This window comes from Salvelinus alpinus, chromosome 3 (genome assembly GCF_045679555.1).
Source record: "Salvelinus alpinus chromosome 3, SLU_Salpinus.1, whole genome shotgun sequence".
NCBI lineage: Eukaryota > Metazoa > Chordata > Actinopteri > Salmoniformes > Salmonidae > Salvelinus > Salvelinus alpinus.
In genome coordinates, this window is record NC_092088.1 from 50392088 (window position 1) to 50413556 (window position 21469).

At 42.7% G+C, this 21469-nt stretch overlaps 1 protein-coding gene and 1 pseudogene across 1 annotated transcript; both read left to right on the top strand.

The window, feature by feature from the left end:
* On the top strand, positions 1 to 15573 carry LOC139570890 (tumor necrosis factor receptor superfamily member 6-like). The gene is made up of 9 exons (XM_071393189.1): positions 1 to 236; positions 1737 to 1881; positions 2128 to 2262; positions 8173 to 8290; positions 11509 to 11582; positions 11716 to 11811; positions 12011 to 12054; positions 12796 to 12814; positions 12934 to 15573. The coding sequence occupies exons 1-9, from the start codon at positions 198 to 200 to the stop codon at positions 13251 to 13253; spliced, it is 990 nt and encodes a 329-aa protein (XP_071249290.1). The 5' UTR covers positions 1 to 197; the 3' UTR covers positions 13254 to 15573.
* Positions 15574 to 18832: 3259 nt separating this feature from the next.
* On the top strand, positions 18833 to 19772 carry LOC139569820 (inositol 1,4,5-trisphosphate receptor-interacting protein-like; annotated as a pseudogene).
* The last annotated feature ends 1697 nt before the right edge of the window (positions 19773 to 21469 follow it).

Below are 21469 nucleotides of genomic sequence, written 5' to 3' on the forward strand. Positions count from 1 at the left end.
AATCCGCACGCATTTCCGTTTTGGCATTGCTTGTCTATGCGCCCTACAAACAAACATGCAGCAACTTGACTGTCATTGTGCAATTGTGGTCAACGTACTGTCTGTAATTCCTCCAAACCTCAAACAGAGGGCAGATTTGCTATTGCAAACACCACACAGGGCGCAGCAATCTCTTCTTGGAGGCATTAATTTGGAAAATGAACAAATATACTTTTTTATATATCCTGTGCATTTTGGTGAGTTGACTATCAACATCTTATTGTTGACATACTTTGTATACGTTAAACTCAGATATTTTATTATTGTCAGAACTTGGGCTAGCTAAACTAACTCTCACAGCCATATTTGTAAAGTCAGTCTCAACTCTGCTCTGGTATCTTGCATGGATGAAATACAGTATATACATCTACGAAACACGATGTATAAATATCTGATATGTTTGATTTCATCGACAGGTAAAGGTTCCTAAACTGTCCGTGCTGAAGTAGTTTCACTTTTGATTTTGACATGTTGGGACTTGCCACGCCAGCCTTGTCTCATAGACTAGATGTAAACATAGCAACGCAAAAGTTGCGTATCTTTGTAACTACAAAATGCACTATAGCAGTTGTATTTCTGTATTTTGAAAGTTGTATATCTTGAAAGCTTGATTGCTGACATGCAAAACATTTTGTGACTATATCAACAATGGACTAATGAAATAAATACCAGAAGATAGTTTTTGGCTGGAGTTTTCCTTTATGTGCAATATTCAGAAATCTCTCTGCCCATTGCTGGTTGCTAAAAGTCTAATAGTTTGCCTAATTTCTGTTTATGTCACAAAACAAGCAAGTATAGTGTAAAGAATCATTGTATTTTATTTAAGCTGTATGAAGCTGGTGTACAAATCAAAAGGAAAAGACGCAAAAACAAAACTTATGAATGGGAAACATAGAAATAGTGCACATAGAACAGATACAGCTTCTTAGAATGACAAGAGAATGACAGATCTATAACTCATATTTCTACGTGAATTTGGTCAGGTCGCCCAAAAAGTTACATATTGCAGCTTTAACCCTAACCCCTAAGTCCCTAGCCTAGCTAACTTCAGCCACCTAGCTAACGTTAGTGTTAGCCATCTAGTTAACATAAAAACCATTCAAATTTGATATGTCACATGCACCGAATACAACATTACCGTGAAATTCTTACTTACAAGCCCTTAATCAACAATGCAGTTTAAAAAAAATAGAGTTCAGAAAATATTTACTAAATAACTATAATGAGGCTATATACAGGGGGTACCGAGTCAATGTGCAGGGGTACAGGTTAGTCAAGGTAATTTGTACATGTAGGTAGTGGTAAAGTGACTATGTATAGATAATAAACAGCGAGTAGCAGCATGGTAAAAACAACATATTAAACATATGGCACATTTTTTACATATTGTAAGAATTGTAATTCATAACATATTACACGAAATGGATGATGGACATCCACAAATTAATACAGGTTTACCTTTACTATGTTACACTTACCACACATAAGCACTTTTCCTTAATAATAATTATTGACCTTCCAATGTCTCATACTTAAATCACTGATAAGTCTCGCACGCACGCACGCATGCACGCACGCACGCACGCACGCAGACACACACACACACACACACACACACAAACACACGCAGCTACTGTAACTGCCTACTGCTTGCTGTCTGTTTTAATAACACTCCATAATGTAATTGCATTTAACAGTGTACGGTTCGTTTAACTACACCATTCAAAGCAGAGCGGAGTTCCCAAGACATCTTAATCACTAGAAAATTGCAATCCAAAAGGCAGATTTGTCAAGATGGCACTTACCAGCATGAGGGAATGGAATGCTGTCTCTGTGCGGCTGGTAAGCATCTAATGTTTAACATTATCTGTATCGAACTATCTCACATTAGCATTCTTTTGGTCACCACCATGACAGGTCAATACCATAATAATTGCGCAAGCACATTTACATTGGAGTGAGAACTGAAATGTTGATTAATTAACAAGCACTGTCCTAGTCAACTCCTGTAAATTGCATTAATGAAATTAATGTATGCTATGTAGGCCTATGTCTTTCCCTCTGATTATGTCTACTCTATGTGTCCAGGCCAACATCTGGAGAGCCACTGCAGTGTGAGCCCAGAGGATGGGACCTGTGTTTACTGTGAGGAAGATAGGACCTACAACAGTGATCCCAACTCCCTGGACTCCTGTGAGCCCTGCACTTCCTGTGACCCTAAAGGTAGGCCTACACACACAACAGGTAGAACTGACACCTTATAGGTAGGCCTACCTACTGTAGCAAATTAGGTTCTCTTTTGTTTTCGGGACGGGGTTACCAAACAACCTATGGGAACTCCTTTCCCTTCATGCGATATGATTGCGATGCTTAATATCAAAGATGTTTACAGTCACGTCTCAAGTTTACTGACCTGTCACTATATAACGCAGTGTGGCGTGGCATGCTGTCTTTTGTTCATTGTCTTTTGATCAAATCGAATTAAATCAAATTATATTTGTCACATGCGCTGATTACAACAGGTGTAGACCTTACAGTGAAATGCTTACAAGCCCTTAACCAACAATGCAGTTTGAAGAAAAATAAGTGTAAAGTAAAATAATAGATAACTAAAACATTGAAAATAAAAAGTAACAAATAATTAAACAGCAGCAGTTAAATAACAATAGCTAGGCTACATACAGGGGATACCGGTACAGAGTCAAGGTGCAGGGGCATCAGTTATTCGAGGTAATTGAGGTAATAAGTACATATAGGTAGAGTTAAAGTGACTATGCATAGATAATTAACAGAGAGTAGCAGCAGCGTAGCAGTGGGGTCTGGATAGCCCTTTGATTTGTTGTTCAGGAGTCTTATGGCTTGGGGGTAAAAGCTGTTAAGAAGCCTTTTGGACCTAGACTTGGTGCTCTGGTACCGCTTGCCGTGCGGTAGCAGAGAGAACAGTCTAGGACTAGGGTCGCTGGAGTCTTTGACCATTTTTGGGGCCTTCTTCTTACACAGCCTGGTATGGAGGTCCTAGATGGCAGGAAGCTTGGCCCCAGTGATGTACTGGGACGTACGCACTACCCTCTGTAGTGCCTTGCGGTCGGAGGCCGGTCGGAGGGAAAGGGTAGTGTTGAGTGCAGTAGAGATTGCATCATCTGTGGATCTGTTGGGGTGCTATGCAAATTGGAGTGGGTCTAGGGTTTCTGGGATAATGGTGTTGATGTGTGCCATGACCAACCTTTCAAAGTACTTCATGGCTACAGACGTGAGTGCTACGGGTCGATAGTCATTTAGGCAGGTTATCGTAGTGTTCTTGGGCACAGGGACTATGGTGGTCTGCATATAACATGTTGGTATTACAGACTCAGTCAGGGACAGGTTGAAAATGTCAGTGAAGACACTTGCTAGTTGGTCAGCGCATGATCAGAGTATGTCCTGGTAATCCGTCTGTCCCTGTGGCCTTGTGAATGTTGACCTGTTTAAAGGTCTTACTCTCTCATTGGCTATGGAGAGCGTGTTCACACAGTCGTCCGGAACAGCTCTCATGCATGTTTCAGTGTTACTTTCCTCGAAGCGAGCATAGCTTGTGTACTCCCCTTTGTAGTCAGTAATAGTTTGCAAGCCCTGCCACATCCTACAATTTAAGTTTCCCAGCATTAAGTTCCCTGCCGCCTCTGGATGAACGTTTTCCTGTTTGCTTATGGCCGTATACAGCTTATTGAGTGCGGTCTTAGTGCCAGCATCGGTTTGTGGTCATAAATAGACGGCTACTAAGAATATAGATGAAAACTTTCTTGGTAAATAGTGTGGTCTACAGCTTATCATGAGATACTCTACCTCAGGCGAGCAAAACCTTCCTTAGATTTCATGCACCAGCTGTTGTTCCCAAATATACATAGACTGCCACCCCTTGTCTTACCAGAGGCCGCTGTTCTATCCTGCCGAAAAAGTGTAAAACACGGCAGTTTTATGTTATTCATGTTGTCTTTCAGTCACAACTCGGTGAAACATAAGATATTACACTTTTTAATATCCCGTTGGTAGGATATACGTGATCGTAGTTAGTTTATTTTATTATCCATTGATTGTATGGTTCGATCTCACGTTTGTGTTTTACATTACGAGATTATGAAAGTTTGCGTGACCACTGTGCTCAGAACATGTGTGTCGGCCAAAATGTAATAGAATTCTAAAGTTGGTTAGCTGGTCAGTACTCAAAAAGGTGATTCAATGTTTCATTTGAGTATTTATTTCATTCAGGGATAGGTAGATAGACAAAAGTGTCATTTTAAGCCTTTGTCAGTGTTATTCTCGTCTCCGCTGAAGGTGCGCTTCTTTATTGTGGGCTCGTTAAGGGTAAAGACCGACAGGTGCATTCATATGCACGCTCCTGGAACAGACTCATGTCAATAATGCATCTGAAATATACTATAAAAAGATTGCTATTAATCCCCTTCAGATGACTTCTTTACGAAATTACGATTCTTCAACAAGTCGAGGAGGTGCTGTGAGTAGTTGATTTTAATCTAATCTTCTCCCCTTCTCTCGTTATTGTTCCCATACTAGCTAACTTTTATTGCTTATTGTCAGGCATTTTTTATATTTTTTATTGTATTTATTTAACCTTTATTTAACTAGGCAAGTCAGTTAAGAAGAAATTCTTATTTACAATGACGGCCTACCCTGGCCAAATCCGGACGACGCTGAGCCAATTGTGCGCCACCGTATGGGACTCCCAATCACGGCCGGATGTGATACAGCCTGGATTTGAACCAGGGACTCTAGTGACGCCTCTTGCACTGAGATGCGGTGCCTTAGACCGCTGCGTCACTCGGGAGCATCCATCCATCCGTTGTGTGTTAGCTAGCTAATTAGCCCTCGGGTCTGTCCCGTTACCGCCGAAGTTAGCTCGTAGCTAGCTAAATAAGCCACACATAGCTACATTAATTAGTTTGTTGTTGGCACCTGTTGTTGGCACTTGTTTGACCGCGGTGTCATGCCAGTCCTCACTTGACTGGCACGTCAGCCTGTTGATCTGGCGTTACCACTCGCTCACTTGGAGTTTTGCTGGGATCACAGAGCCCAGCAATGCTGTAGCCTATCAGTCCTCGCTTGACCGAGACTGACAGTCCACACTTGACTGTGCCAGTCAGATAACTTTATATAGAAGGGAGTTTCAAGCCGGGACCTTGATACATATTTAGGACGTAGTCTCGACCCCAAAACATAATGGATCAGAGTTGACGGTAAGTGTAACTATTCTCTCGCCGACGCCAAGGCAATCGAGACACACCTAGACAAAAATCTCTTAATTTTATTAATAACTTTTACTTGGAACACACTTTCTCTTGTGTGGAAATACATTCTTAGCAGACTGATTTAGTGCTGTACACAGTTGTCATTCCACCGGTGTCAACAGTGTGAGAAACAACTCGCAGTCTCGGATGAGCAAAATACTTTATTGACTTGGGAGCTGAACATGCCCAAGCTCTTGAACTCACTGTCAGAAATTCAAACCGAGAGCATTGAAATCGAAATCACGACTTGCACGCTTTGGGGGCAGAGCCACTCGACTCCGGAGTCAGCCACACTGATCAATGAGCATTGTTAGGTTCTAATTTTCAGAGTAAATAACTCACGGACACTAGAGAAGCTTAATTAACCAAATGTAATTATTCCCAAAGGGTCGATACAGCTGTAATTCAGACACAGACATGGCTTCCACCGTGGTGGTATTCGTACCCCACTTTGGGTGGAGTCTCCTCCTTATCGCTAAACATTGCAACATTATTGCTAAGCAGGGAGCTAAGTGATATGGGCCTTCAACGGTTTCTCCCCTTTTCAGTACTGTCACATGCAATCTTGTTCCCTGCACTCAGCCCCTCCCAAGCTTCATTATTGGACCCCTCATGTCTCTTTTGTAACTAATGTTCCCAGAATCCAACAGCATAGACCTTCCTTTGCAGATTGTTCCAAGCGCTCCAGGTAGCCTAGCAGTTAAGAGTGTTGGGCCAGTAACCAAAAGGTCATTGGTTCAAATCCCCATGCTGGTGAGGTGGAAAAATGTGCCATTCTGCCTATGAGCAAGGCAGTTAACCCCTAACAACAACTGCTACCTGTCAATTAAGGAAGCCCCCCTGCATCTCACTGATTCAGAGGGGTTGGGTTAAATGCTGAAGTCACCTTTCAGTTCAATGCATTCTGTTGTGCAACTGACTAGGTTTTCCCTAATGATGGGTCTCACTCCCTTTGTGATCCACCACCCAATAAACACCATTGCCAAGGCACAAATCTTGACTCACTGAGATGTTCAAGGAGATTAAGTCACTGGACAGTTGAATGGCAACTGAGTCTGCCCTCATCCTGGCCAGGCTTCCCCTGCCGGTATCAACCCCTACCTCTGAACGGAGTGTGGTTGTTGAATCGGATGACACTGATGTACTGTCCACAAGAGCCTGGGGGGACTATGTACAAAAAGTACTGTAATTTATAAAATGTACTTTGATTTGTTTAAAACTTTGTTGGTTACTACATGATTCCATATGTGTTGTTTCATAGTTTTGATGTCTTCACTATTATTCTTTAATTAATGTAGAAAATAGTAAAAATAAAGAAAAACCCTTGATTTATAAAGCCCTTTTTACATCAGCCGATGTCACAAAGTGCTGTACAGAAACCCAGCCCAAAACCCCAAACAGCAAGCAATGCAGATGTAGAAGCACGGTGGCTTGGAAAAACTCCCTAGAAAGGCAAAAACCTAGGAAGAAACCTAGAGAGGAACCAGGCTCTGAGGGGTGGCCAGTCCTCTTCTGGCTGTGCCGGGTGGAGATTATAACAGGACATGGCCAAGATGTTCAAATGTTCATAAATGACCAGCATGGTCAAATAATAATAATCACAGTAGTTGTAATCCATCCCCAGGTGATCTGCCGCTGTACAACACAGCTCCATCAAAGACACATTAACCCCCAATGGTTCACTCTCCCTCTCCGAATCCAATGTCGGAGCTTCAGGCTGCCCTGGACTGATGTCATCCGAATCACACTCTGAAACACCTCAAGAGCCAACCAGGGATAGCATATCATCCCCGGAATCTGGACTTTGAACATTGCCAGAGAAACCGGGATTAGCGTCACTCGGCTAAAATGACATCCTTATCAACTCCAAACACCGCTGGTGCTCTCTCCCGGCCTCAGACAACCACATTTCCTAGGTCGACCTCACCAGATGATTGTGAAATCCCATGCCCTAGGGTATGATCAGAGGTTCAAAGTCAACTAGTTAGCATTTTTTTTAAACTCTTACTCTTACCACTGGCCAACCTACTCAAGCAAGGAAGCACTGGCTACACAAGCAGAGCAAAAAGTAGTTAGCTTTTAGCAAACACAAAAAAACGATACCAAGACCCAAATCTCGCAACATCTAGAGGGACCAGTACTCTCTCCCCACTAACTGACACCTAAGTCGGAGCCGAAGCTCAAAGCCTTTGTGTGCTTGAAAAGTTTGTAAATTGTGTGACACATTTTTCCTTCAGGCGAGCTGAGGAGCAAAGAATTTAGAAAATGAATGCGAGCCCCGGTATAATAGCCAGGATGGCAGGGCTTCCGAGGGCGGACTCGGCATCCATTGGCCCGTTGGCCGTGTTTTCAGATTTTCAACAGGTGAATAGGATTGGTCGTTGACTCCCCATGATATGTTATATACCGAGTGACCACTTGTGTTACCCAGTTGGGTATCTATAGTATGTTGCGTCCTGTGGTGGATACAAGGACATCCCAGGTTAAATGTTGAGTTATCCCACCCTGTTGTCTGAACAACCTCTCCCATAGGTTGTTTGGCGGCCAGTTACGAAAATTAAAGGGAATGCTGGGTTAGGGATCAAAGTAATAGATAGTATGTCACGCCATACCACCTTTTATAGTGACAGGTCACGTGGGTACACTAAGGGTGTGGATTAAGGTCACGTGGTACACTAAGGGTATGGTGTGACTGTAAACATCTTTGATATTAAGCATATCAATCACATCACGTGAAGTAGTTCCCATAGGTCATTTGGCAACCTGTTACACTACTCAGAGAAACAAGGTTACATCCGTAACCCAACCTTGCCAATGTACTGCCACTGTGGTGTTTGTTTGTCCTTCGTAGCCAATCTGGAGGTGGAGGACAGATGCACCATCTTCAAGGACTCAGTATGTCGATGCCAGCAGGGCCACTACTGTAACAAGGGGAAGGAGCACTGCAGGGCCTGCTACCCATGTACCATGTAAGTTCAAGATACTTTAACCAAATAACTATCAAAATAATATTGATTTCTAGTTTTCTAAATGTTAAAGACACATTGTTAAATCGGTAACATTTTACCGTAGGTGTCCTTATTCATGCATTCATGAAGTCTTTATAACAGCCATATAAACATATAAGCTGTCATAGGTAGTTTTAAATACACCGAACAAAACATAAACACAACATGTAAAGGGTTTGTCCTGTGTTTAGTGAGCTGAAATAGAAGATCCCAAAAATGTTTCATATGCACAAAAAGCTTATTTCTCTGATTTTGTGCACAAATTTGTTTACATCCCTGTTAGTGGGCATTTCTCCTTCGCCAAGATAAAACATCCACCTGACAGGTGTGGCATATCAAGAAGCTGATTAAACAGCATGATCAACTCTAAAATGTGCAGTTTTGTCTCACAACACAATGCCATAGATGTCTCAAGTATTGGGGGAGTGTGCAATTGGCTGACTGCAGTAACGTTCACCAGGACTGTTGCCAGAATATTGAATGTTAATTTCTCTACCATAACGTTGTTATAGAGAATTTCTCGGTATGTCCTACAGGCCTCACAACTGCAGACTACGTTATATGGCGTAATGTTGGCGAGCGGTTTGCTGATGTCAACAAAGTTCCCCTTGGTGGCGGTTGGGTTATGGTATGGGCAGGCATAAGCTACGGACAACGAACACAATTGCATTTTATTGATGGCAATTTGAATGCACAGAGATACCGTGACGAGAACCTGAGGCCCATTGTCGTGCCATTCATCCGCCGCCATCACCTCATGTTTCAGCATGATAATGCACGGCCCCATGTCGAAGGATCTGTGCACAATTCCGGGAAGCTGTAAATGTCCCAATTCTTCCATGGACTGCATACTCACCAGACATGTCACCCATTGAGCATGTTTGGGATGCTCTGGATTGACGTGTACGACACCGTGTTCCAGTTCCCGCCAATATCCAGCAACTTCTCACAGCCATTGAATATGAGTGGGACAACGTTCCACAGACCACAATCAACAGCCTGATCAACTCTATGCGAAGGAGATGCATGAGGCAAATGGTGGTCATACCAGATACTGACTGGTTTTCTGATTCACGCCCCTACCTTTTTTTTAAGGTATCTGTGACCAACAGATGCGTATCTGTATTCCCAGACATGTGAAAACCATAGATTAGGGCCAAATTAATTCATTTCAGTGGACTGATATCCTTATATGAACTGTTACTCAGTCAAATCTTTGAAATTGTTGCATTTATATTTTTGTTCAGTATAGTTATGAGTAATGGCATAAGATGTTATAAAACTAGTTGTAATTGGTGTTATAGATGACTGTTCATCCTGTTGTCATATGCTCTAATGTCAACTGTTAATAACAACTACTATTACACTGCATGACAATTTATGTCATATGTTATTACATGCTACATAAGTGTCTACATACCATATGTTGTAACTGGACTTTATATGGTGCTTTCTATAAATAATGGGGCCAATGTGTGACATTGGGATCAACAATTCTAAATGGTTGAAACAAAAATCAATTTGATTTTCATGCAGTTCCACATGTACTTCGAGGAATAAAAGTGAATATATGCAAATTGCCCCATAACTCCACCTATACAACCACATAGGCCTAGCTCTATACATCATTTAAGCAGGGTTCATACAGACATTGGCAAGTCAAATTCAAGGACTTTCAGGGACTTTTTCAAGTGCTTAATTGTGAATTTCAAGGACCTCAATGTTATACAATTGTTTAATTTATATATGGCCTAAAATAGAACCCCCCCTCCCAAAAGCATGCAATTTTTTTTTTTTTTTAAGTAGGCCATTACCACTTTAAAAATAGCGATTATTGTAAGCCTTGTCAATTATTATTACATTCTTAAATATGTGAGAATAATGTGGACATTGCCTGACTAAATGGATGCATGCATGGGGATTGTTGTGGCCGACACAGGCACACATAGGAAATCCATGAATAGCAGTAGCATCACCATTTGAAACTCACCATTGCTGTTTTTATCATGAGAAAGTGACCAAACACCAGGTTCCTTTTTTAATGGATATATTTGTATGGAAAGCCAACTTGAAGCCAGCATTAGCTGTTGTCTTCCTCATAATAACTGCATGTGGTTTTACCGCAACAGAGTAGCACAACACCGTTCAATTGAAGTGCCGGGAAACAAATGAAAGTGTTTGTTTTCCTTTGGACATCATTGCACGTGCGAAAAAACAGCAGAAATGTACCGTTTCTTTTAATCATGTAGCTTCTCAACTCTGCTTTGTCGACTAAACAAAAACAATAACATTGGCGGTGGGGCAGACAGTGGCACTGTTTCCACTACTGTGTGTTTGTGCACACTCTCTAATGCCATATGACATGGTTATGACACCCATCATTCCATTCAATGTAATAATGTGACACAGAGTTTGGTAAATGATATAACGCATGGTCATAACATCTGGAGTGTAGACACTTATGTAGCATGTAATAACATATGACATAAGTTGTTAGGCAGACTGTGTAATAGCCGTTGTTATTAACAGTTGACATTAGAGCATATGACAACAGGATGAACAGTTGTCTATAAAGTTTAAAGTATACTTCCCAGTCGAAACAGGGACATTTGAGGTTAGTCAAAGTTTGGTTGCCAAGGTCTACGCGTGATTGGTCAACAGTAGGGATTCTTTAATGAAGTGTTTGTTGTCATTCAACGACCTACAACTAGCAAATGTTTTCACTTGAGAAATACTGCACCAAACATCTTAATTTGATGTCAAATTGCGTGATTAAGACCTCCTTGGCAAAAAAAATAGTTTTTTCTAATCTTATGCCGTTACTCATAACTGTTTAAAATGTATGACATATGACAAATGTTGTAATGTGTTATATCAGTGTTTCTTAAACCAGGTCCTGGGGACCCAAAGAGGTGCAAATGTTTGTTTTTGCCTAGGCACTACACACCTGATTCAAATCATTAAAGCTTGATGCAGAGTTGATCATTTTAATCAGCTGTAGTGTTAAGGCAAAAACAAAAATGTGCACCCCTTTGGGTCCACAAGACCAGGATTAAGATAGACATGATAAAGAATGCATGAATAAGGGCACCTACAGTAAAGTGCTATCATTAAAGCTGGTGTAGGCTATAGACTAGAGTGATACCTTTCTACATCAAATTTTTTCATTTCTCTTGAAGATGCAGGGAAGAGGGCATCAAGGTAGCCTGTAGCGCCACCAACAACACCATATGCCATGCCTTCAAAGAAAAAGGTTTGGGAATTGAGCAAAACCATAACATTTCAATGCATTACAATGATTTGGAAGATGTGCTTTCACTTACAGTATGAATGTTATAAGGTTGTTTTTTATCTAAACATTAGGCTTTTATTTTCCTTTCTTGCAGGAAGCCATTTGGCAGCAGTATTGGTCCCTGCTACTGTTCTTCTTGTCGCTTTTATTGTGATCATTTGCCTGTGGCGAAATAATAAATATTGTTTTGGTAAGTGTTTGGTCATTCTGCCAGTTGTAGGCTATGCTAAATCACCAAAAGGGGGCAGAAGAGGTTCTTCTCTAATTTAGTTAGTAAGGTGTTTGAAGAGCACAGAAGTCTGGCGTGTTGAAAAACTCCCTTTCCAAAAGTATCTGGTTTTGAGTCGTCCTTGAAATAGCATTGACATGTCTCCAATTTCCTTTGTTAGGGCCAAATGGTGGTTTGACAGAACTGCCTAACCGGAGTTCAGAGGTAAATATCTTCAATTTTTACAAGGGGTGGGTCTGAACCTGAATGGTTAAAAGCACATTCCAGTCGGTGTCTATTCCACAAGTTATCACCGGCTAAATCTATGACATTAAAATGCCTAGTTACTCTGTTCCATCTGACATTTTTATGGATATATACAAAGAAATATAAATTGAAAAAAGCTAGTTTGCGGTCTTCCCAGCTTCAGTTTGAAGTGATTGTGTTAGCTGTGTTGTTGGCTAGCTCCTCTGAACAACATTGTCCTAATGAGAGCACATTTTCTATGCCAGGCGAAATCGCGCCTCGTTAACTCATGGATATATCCTCATAGAAAACAGCTTAAATAAATGCAAATGCAGCTGTCTGCACTGTTTGTCATGACTGTAAATGAACCGTTGTTGGCTAGCTAGCAAGTAAGTGGAAAAAAATGTTGCCAGCCAGTATGGCAATGGAACATTTAGAACAAACGACCAGCCGGCTTGGGTAGTAACCCTATATTTGTGTAGGGACTATATATTGTGGACTTCGTCTTTGGCCTAACAACACCCGTGCCAATATATCCTCCAAACACCGGCTTCTTGAAAGTGCCACAGTACACCACTCTGTCCCTGACTACAGCCACCGCTTAAAACACAGACATGCATCTCTAGTGCTACATCACTGTTACATATCATGTCACCTATTATAATTAGTGAGTTAAATATCAATGATGAATGTGTTTTACATGCATTTATTTTTTTGCAGGAAATGCAGCCCCTGAGAGGTAAGAACATCATCAATGTTACTACTAATGTGTGCCATGTGTGCTAATATGAACCTTATGTATGTCATTTCCAACTAAGAATTACCCATAATCCCTCTTTCTTCTTTGGTTGGTTTCAGGTGTTAATCTCTGGCCACACCTCCCAGACATCGCTAAGACCTTGGGGTGGAAGGACATGAAACAGGTGGCCGAGAGCAGTGGGATGACGCATACCACCATAGAATCCCACCAGCTGAACTTTCCCAATGACTCCCAGGAGCAATGCTCCAGCCTACTGAGGGCCTGGGTGGAGAAGGAGGGGATGACCACAGCCTCTGAGACACTGGTCCAGACTCTACTCCGCATGAAGAAAAAGGTCAAGGCAGAGGATATCGTGGCTATCATCAGCAACAAGGAGGATGGCGTCACAGGAAACAACTCAGGATCAGGACAGGTGTAGATACTGTATGTACAGTATGGTCAAACCACCGCCTTTAACCATGGAAAGATGACCGGGAATATGGCCAAATATAAACAGTGTATTTATTCCCTCCAGAAGGCAATCAAACATGTGAAATGTCGTTATAGGAACAAAGTGGAGTCGCAATTCAACGGCTCAGACACAAGACGTATGTGGCAGGGTCTACAGGCAATTACGGACTACAAAAAGAAAACCAGCCACATCATGTACACCGACATCTTTCTTCCAGACAAACTAAACACCTTCTTTGCCCGCTTTGAGGATAATACAGTGCCATCGATTAAGCCCGCTACCAGGGACTGCGGGCCCCCCCTCTCCTTTTCCGTGGCCGACATGAGTAAGACATTTAAACGTGTTAGCCCTTGCAAGGCTGTTGGCCCAGATGGCATCAGGATGGTCACCATTGTTCCTGGACTTTCAGGGTGTGTGCTCAGCCCCCTCCTGTACTCCCTGTTCACCCATGACTGCGTGGCCATGCACACCTCCAACTCATATCATCAAGTTTGCAGACGACACAACAGTAGTGGGCTTGATTACCAACAACGACGAGACAGCCTACAGGGAGGAGGTGAGGGCTCACGGAGTGTGGAGTCAGGAAAACAACCTCTCACTCAACGTCAACAAAACAAAGGAGATGATCGTGGACTTCAGGAAACAGCAGAGGGAGCACCCCCCTATCCACATCGACGGGACAGCAGTGGAGAAAGTGGAAAGTTTTAAGTTCCTCAGCGTACATATCACGGACAAACTGAAATGGTCCACCCACACAGAAAGTGTGGTGAAGAAGGCAACAACGACTCTTCAACCTCAGTAGGCTTGTCACCTAAAACCCTCACAAACTTTTACAGATGCACAATTTAGAGGTGGGACAGCTAAACAGCCATCACCAACACAGAGAGGCTGCTGCCTACATACAGACTCTAATCATTGGCCACTTTAATAAAGGGGGATCACTAGTCACTTTAACCATGTTTACATATCTTACATTATTTAACTAGACAAGTCAGTTAAGGACAAATTGTTATTTACAATGATGGCCTACACCGGCCAAACCCAGACGACGTTGGACCTATTGTGCACCGACCTATGGGACTACCAATCATGGCCAGTTGTGAAACAGCCTGGATTTGAGTGTCTGTAGTGACGCCTCCAGCACTGAGATGCAGTGCCTTAGAAACACAATAATTTCGCTACACTTGCATTAACATCTGCTAACCATGTTTATGTGACCAATACAATTTTAGTAGTAGTATTCATGCAAGTCAAGATGCCAGTATAGCTGGGTTAAACAGTCTCTTGAGGTTCAGTTTCATCAGTAACAGGTAAGACCTCTGTTGTTGCAGGGACGAACTCACCCGAGTCCTGATGAGATAAAGCCATCAGCAGCTTCATCCTGTGCTGTGACTCCTTGAGCTGTTGAATTCAGTAATTGGTCCACATTTGTACGCCAGATCATGTTGGGGCCTACATTCACAGTGTAGGTCAAGGGTCCTGTCTTTGACACAATCTCGCCAGCTTGCCATTTCTGGTTTGGGCTCTTGTAGTTTCTGGCAATAACTTCCTGTCAAATGTCAAAGGTTCTGAGTTGCGTTTGTTTTTGTTTTGGGGAACACTGTTTCTGTTGAATGTGTCAGCAGGTTTGCAGGTAGCAAACGGAAATAAAATTACATTGTACATTAGAATAGTTAAATCCTTCTCTCTTTCCCAAGTCAAACGTATCCCTCTCTACCTCCCCAGTTTCTCTCCCCTTTACACCAGCCAAGCCAAGCTTCTCTCAACCTCCCATCCTTGTCCACCCAAGCCAAGCTTGGCCTTATTTCTCATTCTTGGCCATCCTTGCCCACCCTTACCCACCCAAGCCAAGCTTGTCCCAACCTCCCATATTTTCCCACTCTCTCTTCCTCTCAGACACACAAACATTCACCCACACACACACTTACCTACACTCACACACACACGCACATACATATAGAAGTTATTGACATACATGCTATATCATCCCATTTGAATTGTCTTCAGTGTCCATGTAGCCTCGGATATTTCTATCATTAATTCATTGAGCAGAACAGTTACTTGGGAAAGTCTAGTGTAGATTGGGGGAGAGGAATTAGGGGGCGGCAGGGTAGCCTAGTGGTTAGAGCGTTGGGCTAGCAACCCAAAAGGTTGCAAGTTCGAATCCCTGAGCTGACAAGGTACACATCTGTCGTTCTGCCCCTGAACACGGCACTGTTCCTAGGCCGTCATTGAAAATAAGAATTTGTTCTTAACTGACTTGTCTAATAAAATACAAATTAATTAATATTGTCTCAATTTATGATAAACTGGTTTTAGGCATCATTGTATCTAGCCTAAATTGTGCTCACCACTTTTTCCCCGCTTCATTCTCTTCTCAGTAAATGGGACTCTCCTTGTTGAACTAGAAAGGTTTCTTGCAGCTTGATTTGGGCTTCGTCTGCGCTTGTGAATTCCATCCTTTACCTTCCCTTCCATACCCACAGCACTGATGGGAAGCGGAGCTGAGGTTTAATCCCTTTTTCCTCCAGTGACTGTCTGATCGGGATGTAATTACATTTACATTTACATTTAAGTCATTTAGCAGACGCTCTTATCCAGAGCGACTTACAAATTGGTGCATTCACCTTATGATATCCAGTGGAACAACCACTTTACAATAGTACATCTAACTCTTTTAAGGGGGGGGGGGGGGGGTTAGAAGGATTACTTTATCCTATCCTAGGTATTCCTTAAAGAGGTGGGGTTTCAGGTGTCTCCGGAAGGTGGTGATTGACTCCGCTGACCTGGCGTCGTGAGGGAGTTTGTTCCACCATTGGGGTGCCAGAGCAGCGAACAGTTTTGACTGGGCTGAGCGGGAACTGTACTTCCTCAGAGGTAGGGAGGCGAGCAGGCCAGAGGTGGATGAACGCAGTGCCCTTGTTTGGGTGTAGGGCCTGATCAGAGCCTGAAGGTACGGAGGTGCCGTTCCCCTCACAGCTCCGTAGGCAAGCACCATGGTCTTGTAGCGGATGCGAGCTTCAACTGGAAGCCAGTGGAGAGAGCGGAGGAGCGGGGTGACGTGAGAGAACTTGGGAAAGTTGAACACCAGACGGGCTGCGGCGTTCTGGATGAGTTGTAGGGGTTTAATGGCACAGGCAGGGAGCCCAGCCAACAGCGAGTTGCAGTAATCCAGACGGGAGATGACAAGTGCCTGGATTAGGACCTGCGCCGCTTCCTGCGTGAGGCAGGGTCGTACTCTGCGAATGTTGTAGAGCATGAACCTACAGGAACGGGTCACCGCCTTGATGTTAGTTGAGAACGACAGGGTGTTGTCCAGGATCACGCCAAGGTTCTTAGCACTCTGGGAGGAGGACACAATGGAGTTGTCAACCGTGATGGCGAGATCATGGAACGGGCAGTCCTTCCCCGGGAGGAAGAGCAGCTCCGTCTTGCCGAGGTTCAGCTTGAGGAATCCATGCGTCTTTTTCTCAGCTTTGCAGTCGGGTCCTGGAAGAATCGAATAGTCTGGCCGTGGATTTTAATTCAGTTCATCCATGTATCTATAACATGACACCTCAACACACACCCAATACACCACATCTCCTCACCTCCTACTTAAATTGTCACCATTATGAGCAACAGTTGTGAGAAGGTACTTTGAGCCACTAGGTGACAACTGCTGGGTCAGGGTGTCACCCAGTAATAGTTCTGAACCTCTTACAACTGGTGGTTCTTTTGGTGTTGCTTTACTCAACTGTAACTGATCTGTGTGCCTTTTCCAGATGACGTCATCTGCATTCTGGACAGTGTGGTACACATAACCAGTCTGAGAAATGAGTTTAGCATGAACCCACTTTGGTCCGCTGAGGTAGTTTCTTGGGACTCTAGCTGCAGACACTAACTTGCGATGCGCATCCACGGACACAAGAAACATCTTGTCTTTGAATGGACCTGCAAAGTTGATGTGTGTGTGTTGCCATGCCTCCTCCGAGCAATCCCACAGATGAAGAGGTGCAAGTTGAGGTATGTTGCGAACCTTCTGACGAGGATTTTTTTTATAGCTTTTTCCTCGATGCTTACATCAAAAAGACGTCATGAAAAATATGTGTTAATCTGGTTGTGATCTGGATAAAAGACGTCCCGACGAGATTTCAAATCGAAAAATACGTCTTTATCATGTTGTATGCCCACTGGGTGGTGTATGGTTGTAGGCAGTTTATATTTGTCATGCAGCCAGCTATTGTAATTTTGCAAAGGTCTTTGTTGAACTGTTTTCCATTGAGTCAATGCATTTTGTTTATATGATGTATACTGTAGTCATAAAGATGGGCCCTATTTTATTGAAAAATACAACAACTATAGCCTTTAACTGTATTTCACAACACCACTTCACATCTCTTTTATTCTTAGAAATGTGAGCTGCATTGTAGGCTATTCTGTTGAAATGCAGGCCAAATTATGGAAAATAGCCAAATAAAGTCAGTCATGGGAGAATTAAAAATAAAAATGACAGGGTATAGGCCTACAATGTTTGTCTCCATTATGTTTTTCCTGGCTCTACAACTTTCATACCTTTAGTCTGAGGGAGATTTCAAGGAACAGACTAAATCCACTATTAATTAACAACTTTCATTAGTCAAAATGACACAACTTCAGGGCATATAGGCAGTTGTATCAATGGTAGGCTACAATGCAGTTTACAGGGGAAGTGCCAAATAGTTGTTCAACATCTCAAAGGCTAACAGTTTATTTGGCATTTCACTGTGCATGCTTGTAATTTTAGTTAATGTTGAAGTTCTATTAAAAATGTGAACATTTTGAAAGGGCGCTTACATACTTTCCATTGTCTTTATTTTGTGATTCCTTCCTATCTACTGTAAACACAACCAAAATGTTTCATGAAGTAATTACAAGAGTCAAAGTTACATGAACTGTGCAGCTATTTATCCCTTTCAGGATACATCATCTGACTTAATACCCTACTACAATAGTGATTATCTTTGACTATCATTGACACTAAGTAAAATGATTTGGGCATTTGCCAAATCAGTTTGTAAGGCTTTTCCTTGAATCGTTTACTGGAATCAAATTCTTGACAGATACAATGCAATCAGTACTATGTTTTGTTATCGGAGAAGGTTGCATTCCCTCAAAAACACATTTTCAAAAGGTTATCTTACTTCCTTCCATGGCACACAGTTCAATATTGTGTCAACAGTGAGTCACTCTGCTCTCTTTATATTTAGAGGGGCAGACTGCTGCCTCAAGAAGGTTCACAGAGTTAACACATGGTTGTGTTTTATGATTCTACTGAATCACCTTGCAATGCACAGCAAAAAGTACACAATAGCAATACCCAACAGCAACTTGTTTGAAGACGTAAAAGAGCTCTCAAGCTGAATAGCTATGATATCCAATATAAAAGTTGCAATGACATTTCATAGCATATTTTTTATCTAATTGTTCTTCAGGTGTTGGGCTGAGGCATTGTCAGAGTCGACGAGATGCTGGCGTGAGGGGTGACACTGTGGTTTTGTCTCCTCCCTGAGGACTAGGGAGCCAGGATGCAGGGGGCCATAGTGCGGGTGTTTGTGGGAGTGGCAGCGGCCATCTTGAACCACCCGCTGCTGTTCCACCAGGAGATGACCACTCTCCCAGAGCAGGATGATGTGCTGCTGGCCCGCATGAGGAGAGGCTTGAGCTGGAGCAAGTGTGGCTGTAAGAGGAGCAGCAGGACCCTGGCTCGAAGGATGGCTGCGGCTGGTACTTCTGGAGCGCCATCTCGCTGGTCATCTTCTTCTCTATCGAGGTGTGTCGGCAGGATCTGGCAGACATGGAAACCACTACGCTGATGATGAGGATGGGTTTGTTGAAGGTGGATCCATCCATCAGTTCCAAGACCCTCATGCTCGATAAGGGAGTCCTAATCAGCTTCTGTGAGAGATCAATCCACACCTCGGCCCATGAGAACTGGAGGTTGCAGGAATTTGTTGAGGGCTTCACTGAAGACCTGCTGAAGTCCCTGAGAAGTCTGTGTGACAGGTAGGCTGACATGGAGGTGGGGTCTTTGTGGGCATTGGGAGCATGTTTGAGTCGTGGAGGGTGAGCAAGCCCCTGATGTGGGTTCTCATCGTCCTTTTCACCCCACCGGAGGCGTACTCCTTCCAACTGTGGTGCAGCCCCATCAGTGATGTGCCCCTGGACATGCAGGGCTGTGGCAGGATCAAGGTGACATGGATTGGGTAGAATGAGGACGGCTGTCTCTATGGCTCTGCCAACCTGGGTGAAAACATGCTATGCTTATTGCATTTCAAAAAGCCCATAGCTAACCACATCCCGTACGACCTTATGTGCTCCAAGAACATGCCCTCTATGGCCAGGGACCAGGTCATGAAATGGTTCCTGATCTCTGTGATAAAATCCTGGGGACAGATTTTTCACAAGTATGAGTTTGAGTACACTTCAGATCAGATAAAATGTTATTGGTCACATACACATGGTTAGAAGATGTTATTGTGAGTGTAGTGTAAAAAGAAATCTAACAATTCCACAACAACTACCTAATACACACATATCTAAGGGATGGAATAAAAATATATACATATAAATATATGGATGAGCGATGACCGAACGGCATAGGCAAGATGCAATAGATGGTATGAAAATACAGTATATACATATGGGATGAGTAATGGAAGATATGTAAACATTATTAAAGTGGTATTATTAAAGTGACTAGTGATCTATTTATTAAAGTGGCCAATGATTTCAAGTCTATATGTAGGCAGCAGCCTCTCTGAGGTAGTGAAGGCTGTTTAACAATTTGATGGCCTTGAGATAGAAGCTGTTTTTCAGTCTCTGATCAAACAGGTCAGGGACAAAGTTGTGGAGAAGTACAGATCAGGGTTGGGTTATAAAAAAAGATTAGGAACTTTGAACATCCCACGGAGCCCCATTAAATCCATTATTAAAAAATTGAAAGAATATGGCACCACAACAAACCTGCCAAGAGACTCACGGACCAGGCAAGGAGGGCATTAATCAGAGGCAACAAAGAGACCAAAGATAACTCTGAAGGAGCTGCAAAGCTCCACAGGAGATATTGAAATATCTGTCCATTGGACCACTTGAAGCTGTACACTCCACAGAGCTGGGCTTTACAGAAGAGTGTCCAGAAGAAAGCCATTGCTTAAAGAAAAAAATAAGCAAACACATTTGGTGTCAGCCAAAAGGCATGTGGGAGACTCCCCAAAACATATGGAAGAAGGTACTCTGGTCAGATGAGACTAAAATTCGCTTTTTGGCCATCAAGGAAAACGCTATGTCTGGTGCAAACCCAACACCTCGCATCACCCCGAGAACCTCAACCCCACAGTGAAGCATGGTGGTGGCAGCATCATGCTGTGGGGATGTTTTTCATCGGCAGGGACTGGGAAACTGGTCAGAATTTAAGGAATGATGGATGGCGCTAAATACAGGGAAATTCTTGAGGGGAAACCTGTTTCAGTCTTCAGAGATTTGAGACTGGGACAGAGGTTCACCTTCCAGCAGGACAATGACCCTAAGCATACTGCTAAAGCAACACTTGAATGGTTTAAGGGGAAACATTTAAATGTCTTTGAATGGCCTAGTCAAAGCCCAGACCTCAATCCAATTGATAATCTGTGGTATGACTTAAAGATTGCTGTACACCAGTGGAAGCCATCCAACTTGAAGGAGCTGGAGCAGTTTTGCCTTGAAGAATGGGCAAAAATCCCAGTTGCTTGATGTGCCAGGCTTATAGAGATATACCCCAAGAGACTTGCAGCTGTAATTGCTGCAAAAGGTGGCTCTACAAAGTATTTGCTTTGAATAGTTATGCACGCTCAAGTTCAGTTTTGTCTTATTTGTTGTTTGTTTAAAAAAAAGAATTTAGCATCTTGAAAGTGGTAGGCATGTTGTGTAAATCAAATGATACAAACCCCCCAACAATCTATTTTGATTCCAGGTTGTAAGGCAACAAAATAGGAAAAATGCCAAGGGGGGTGAATACTTTCGCAAGCCACTATACATATGAGATGAGCAAAGCAAGATTTGTAAACCTTATTAAGTGACTAAGATACTGTAGAATAGTATAGAATACAGTATATACAGTGGGGCAAAAAAGTATTTAGTCAGCCACCAATTGTGCAAGTTCTCCCACTTAAAAAGATGAGAGAGGC

What these genes read in the sequence shown, in the direction of transcription:
- LOC139570890 (XM_071393189.1), top strand. Translation starts at nt 198, where the DNA reads ATGAACAAATATACTTTTTTATATATCCTGTGCATTTTG. An exon ending in TATATATCCTGTGCATTTTG is followed by an intron (nt 237 to 1,736) that starts GTGAGTTGACTA and finishes TGCATTTAACAG; the next exon opens with TGTACGGTTCGTTTAACTAC. An exon ending in ATGCTGTCTCTGTGCGGCTG is followed by an intron (nt 1,882 to 2,127) that starts GTAAGCATCTAA and finishes CTATGTGTCCAG; the next exon opens with GCCAACATCTGGAGAGCCAC.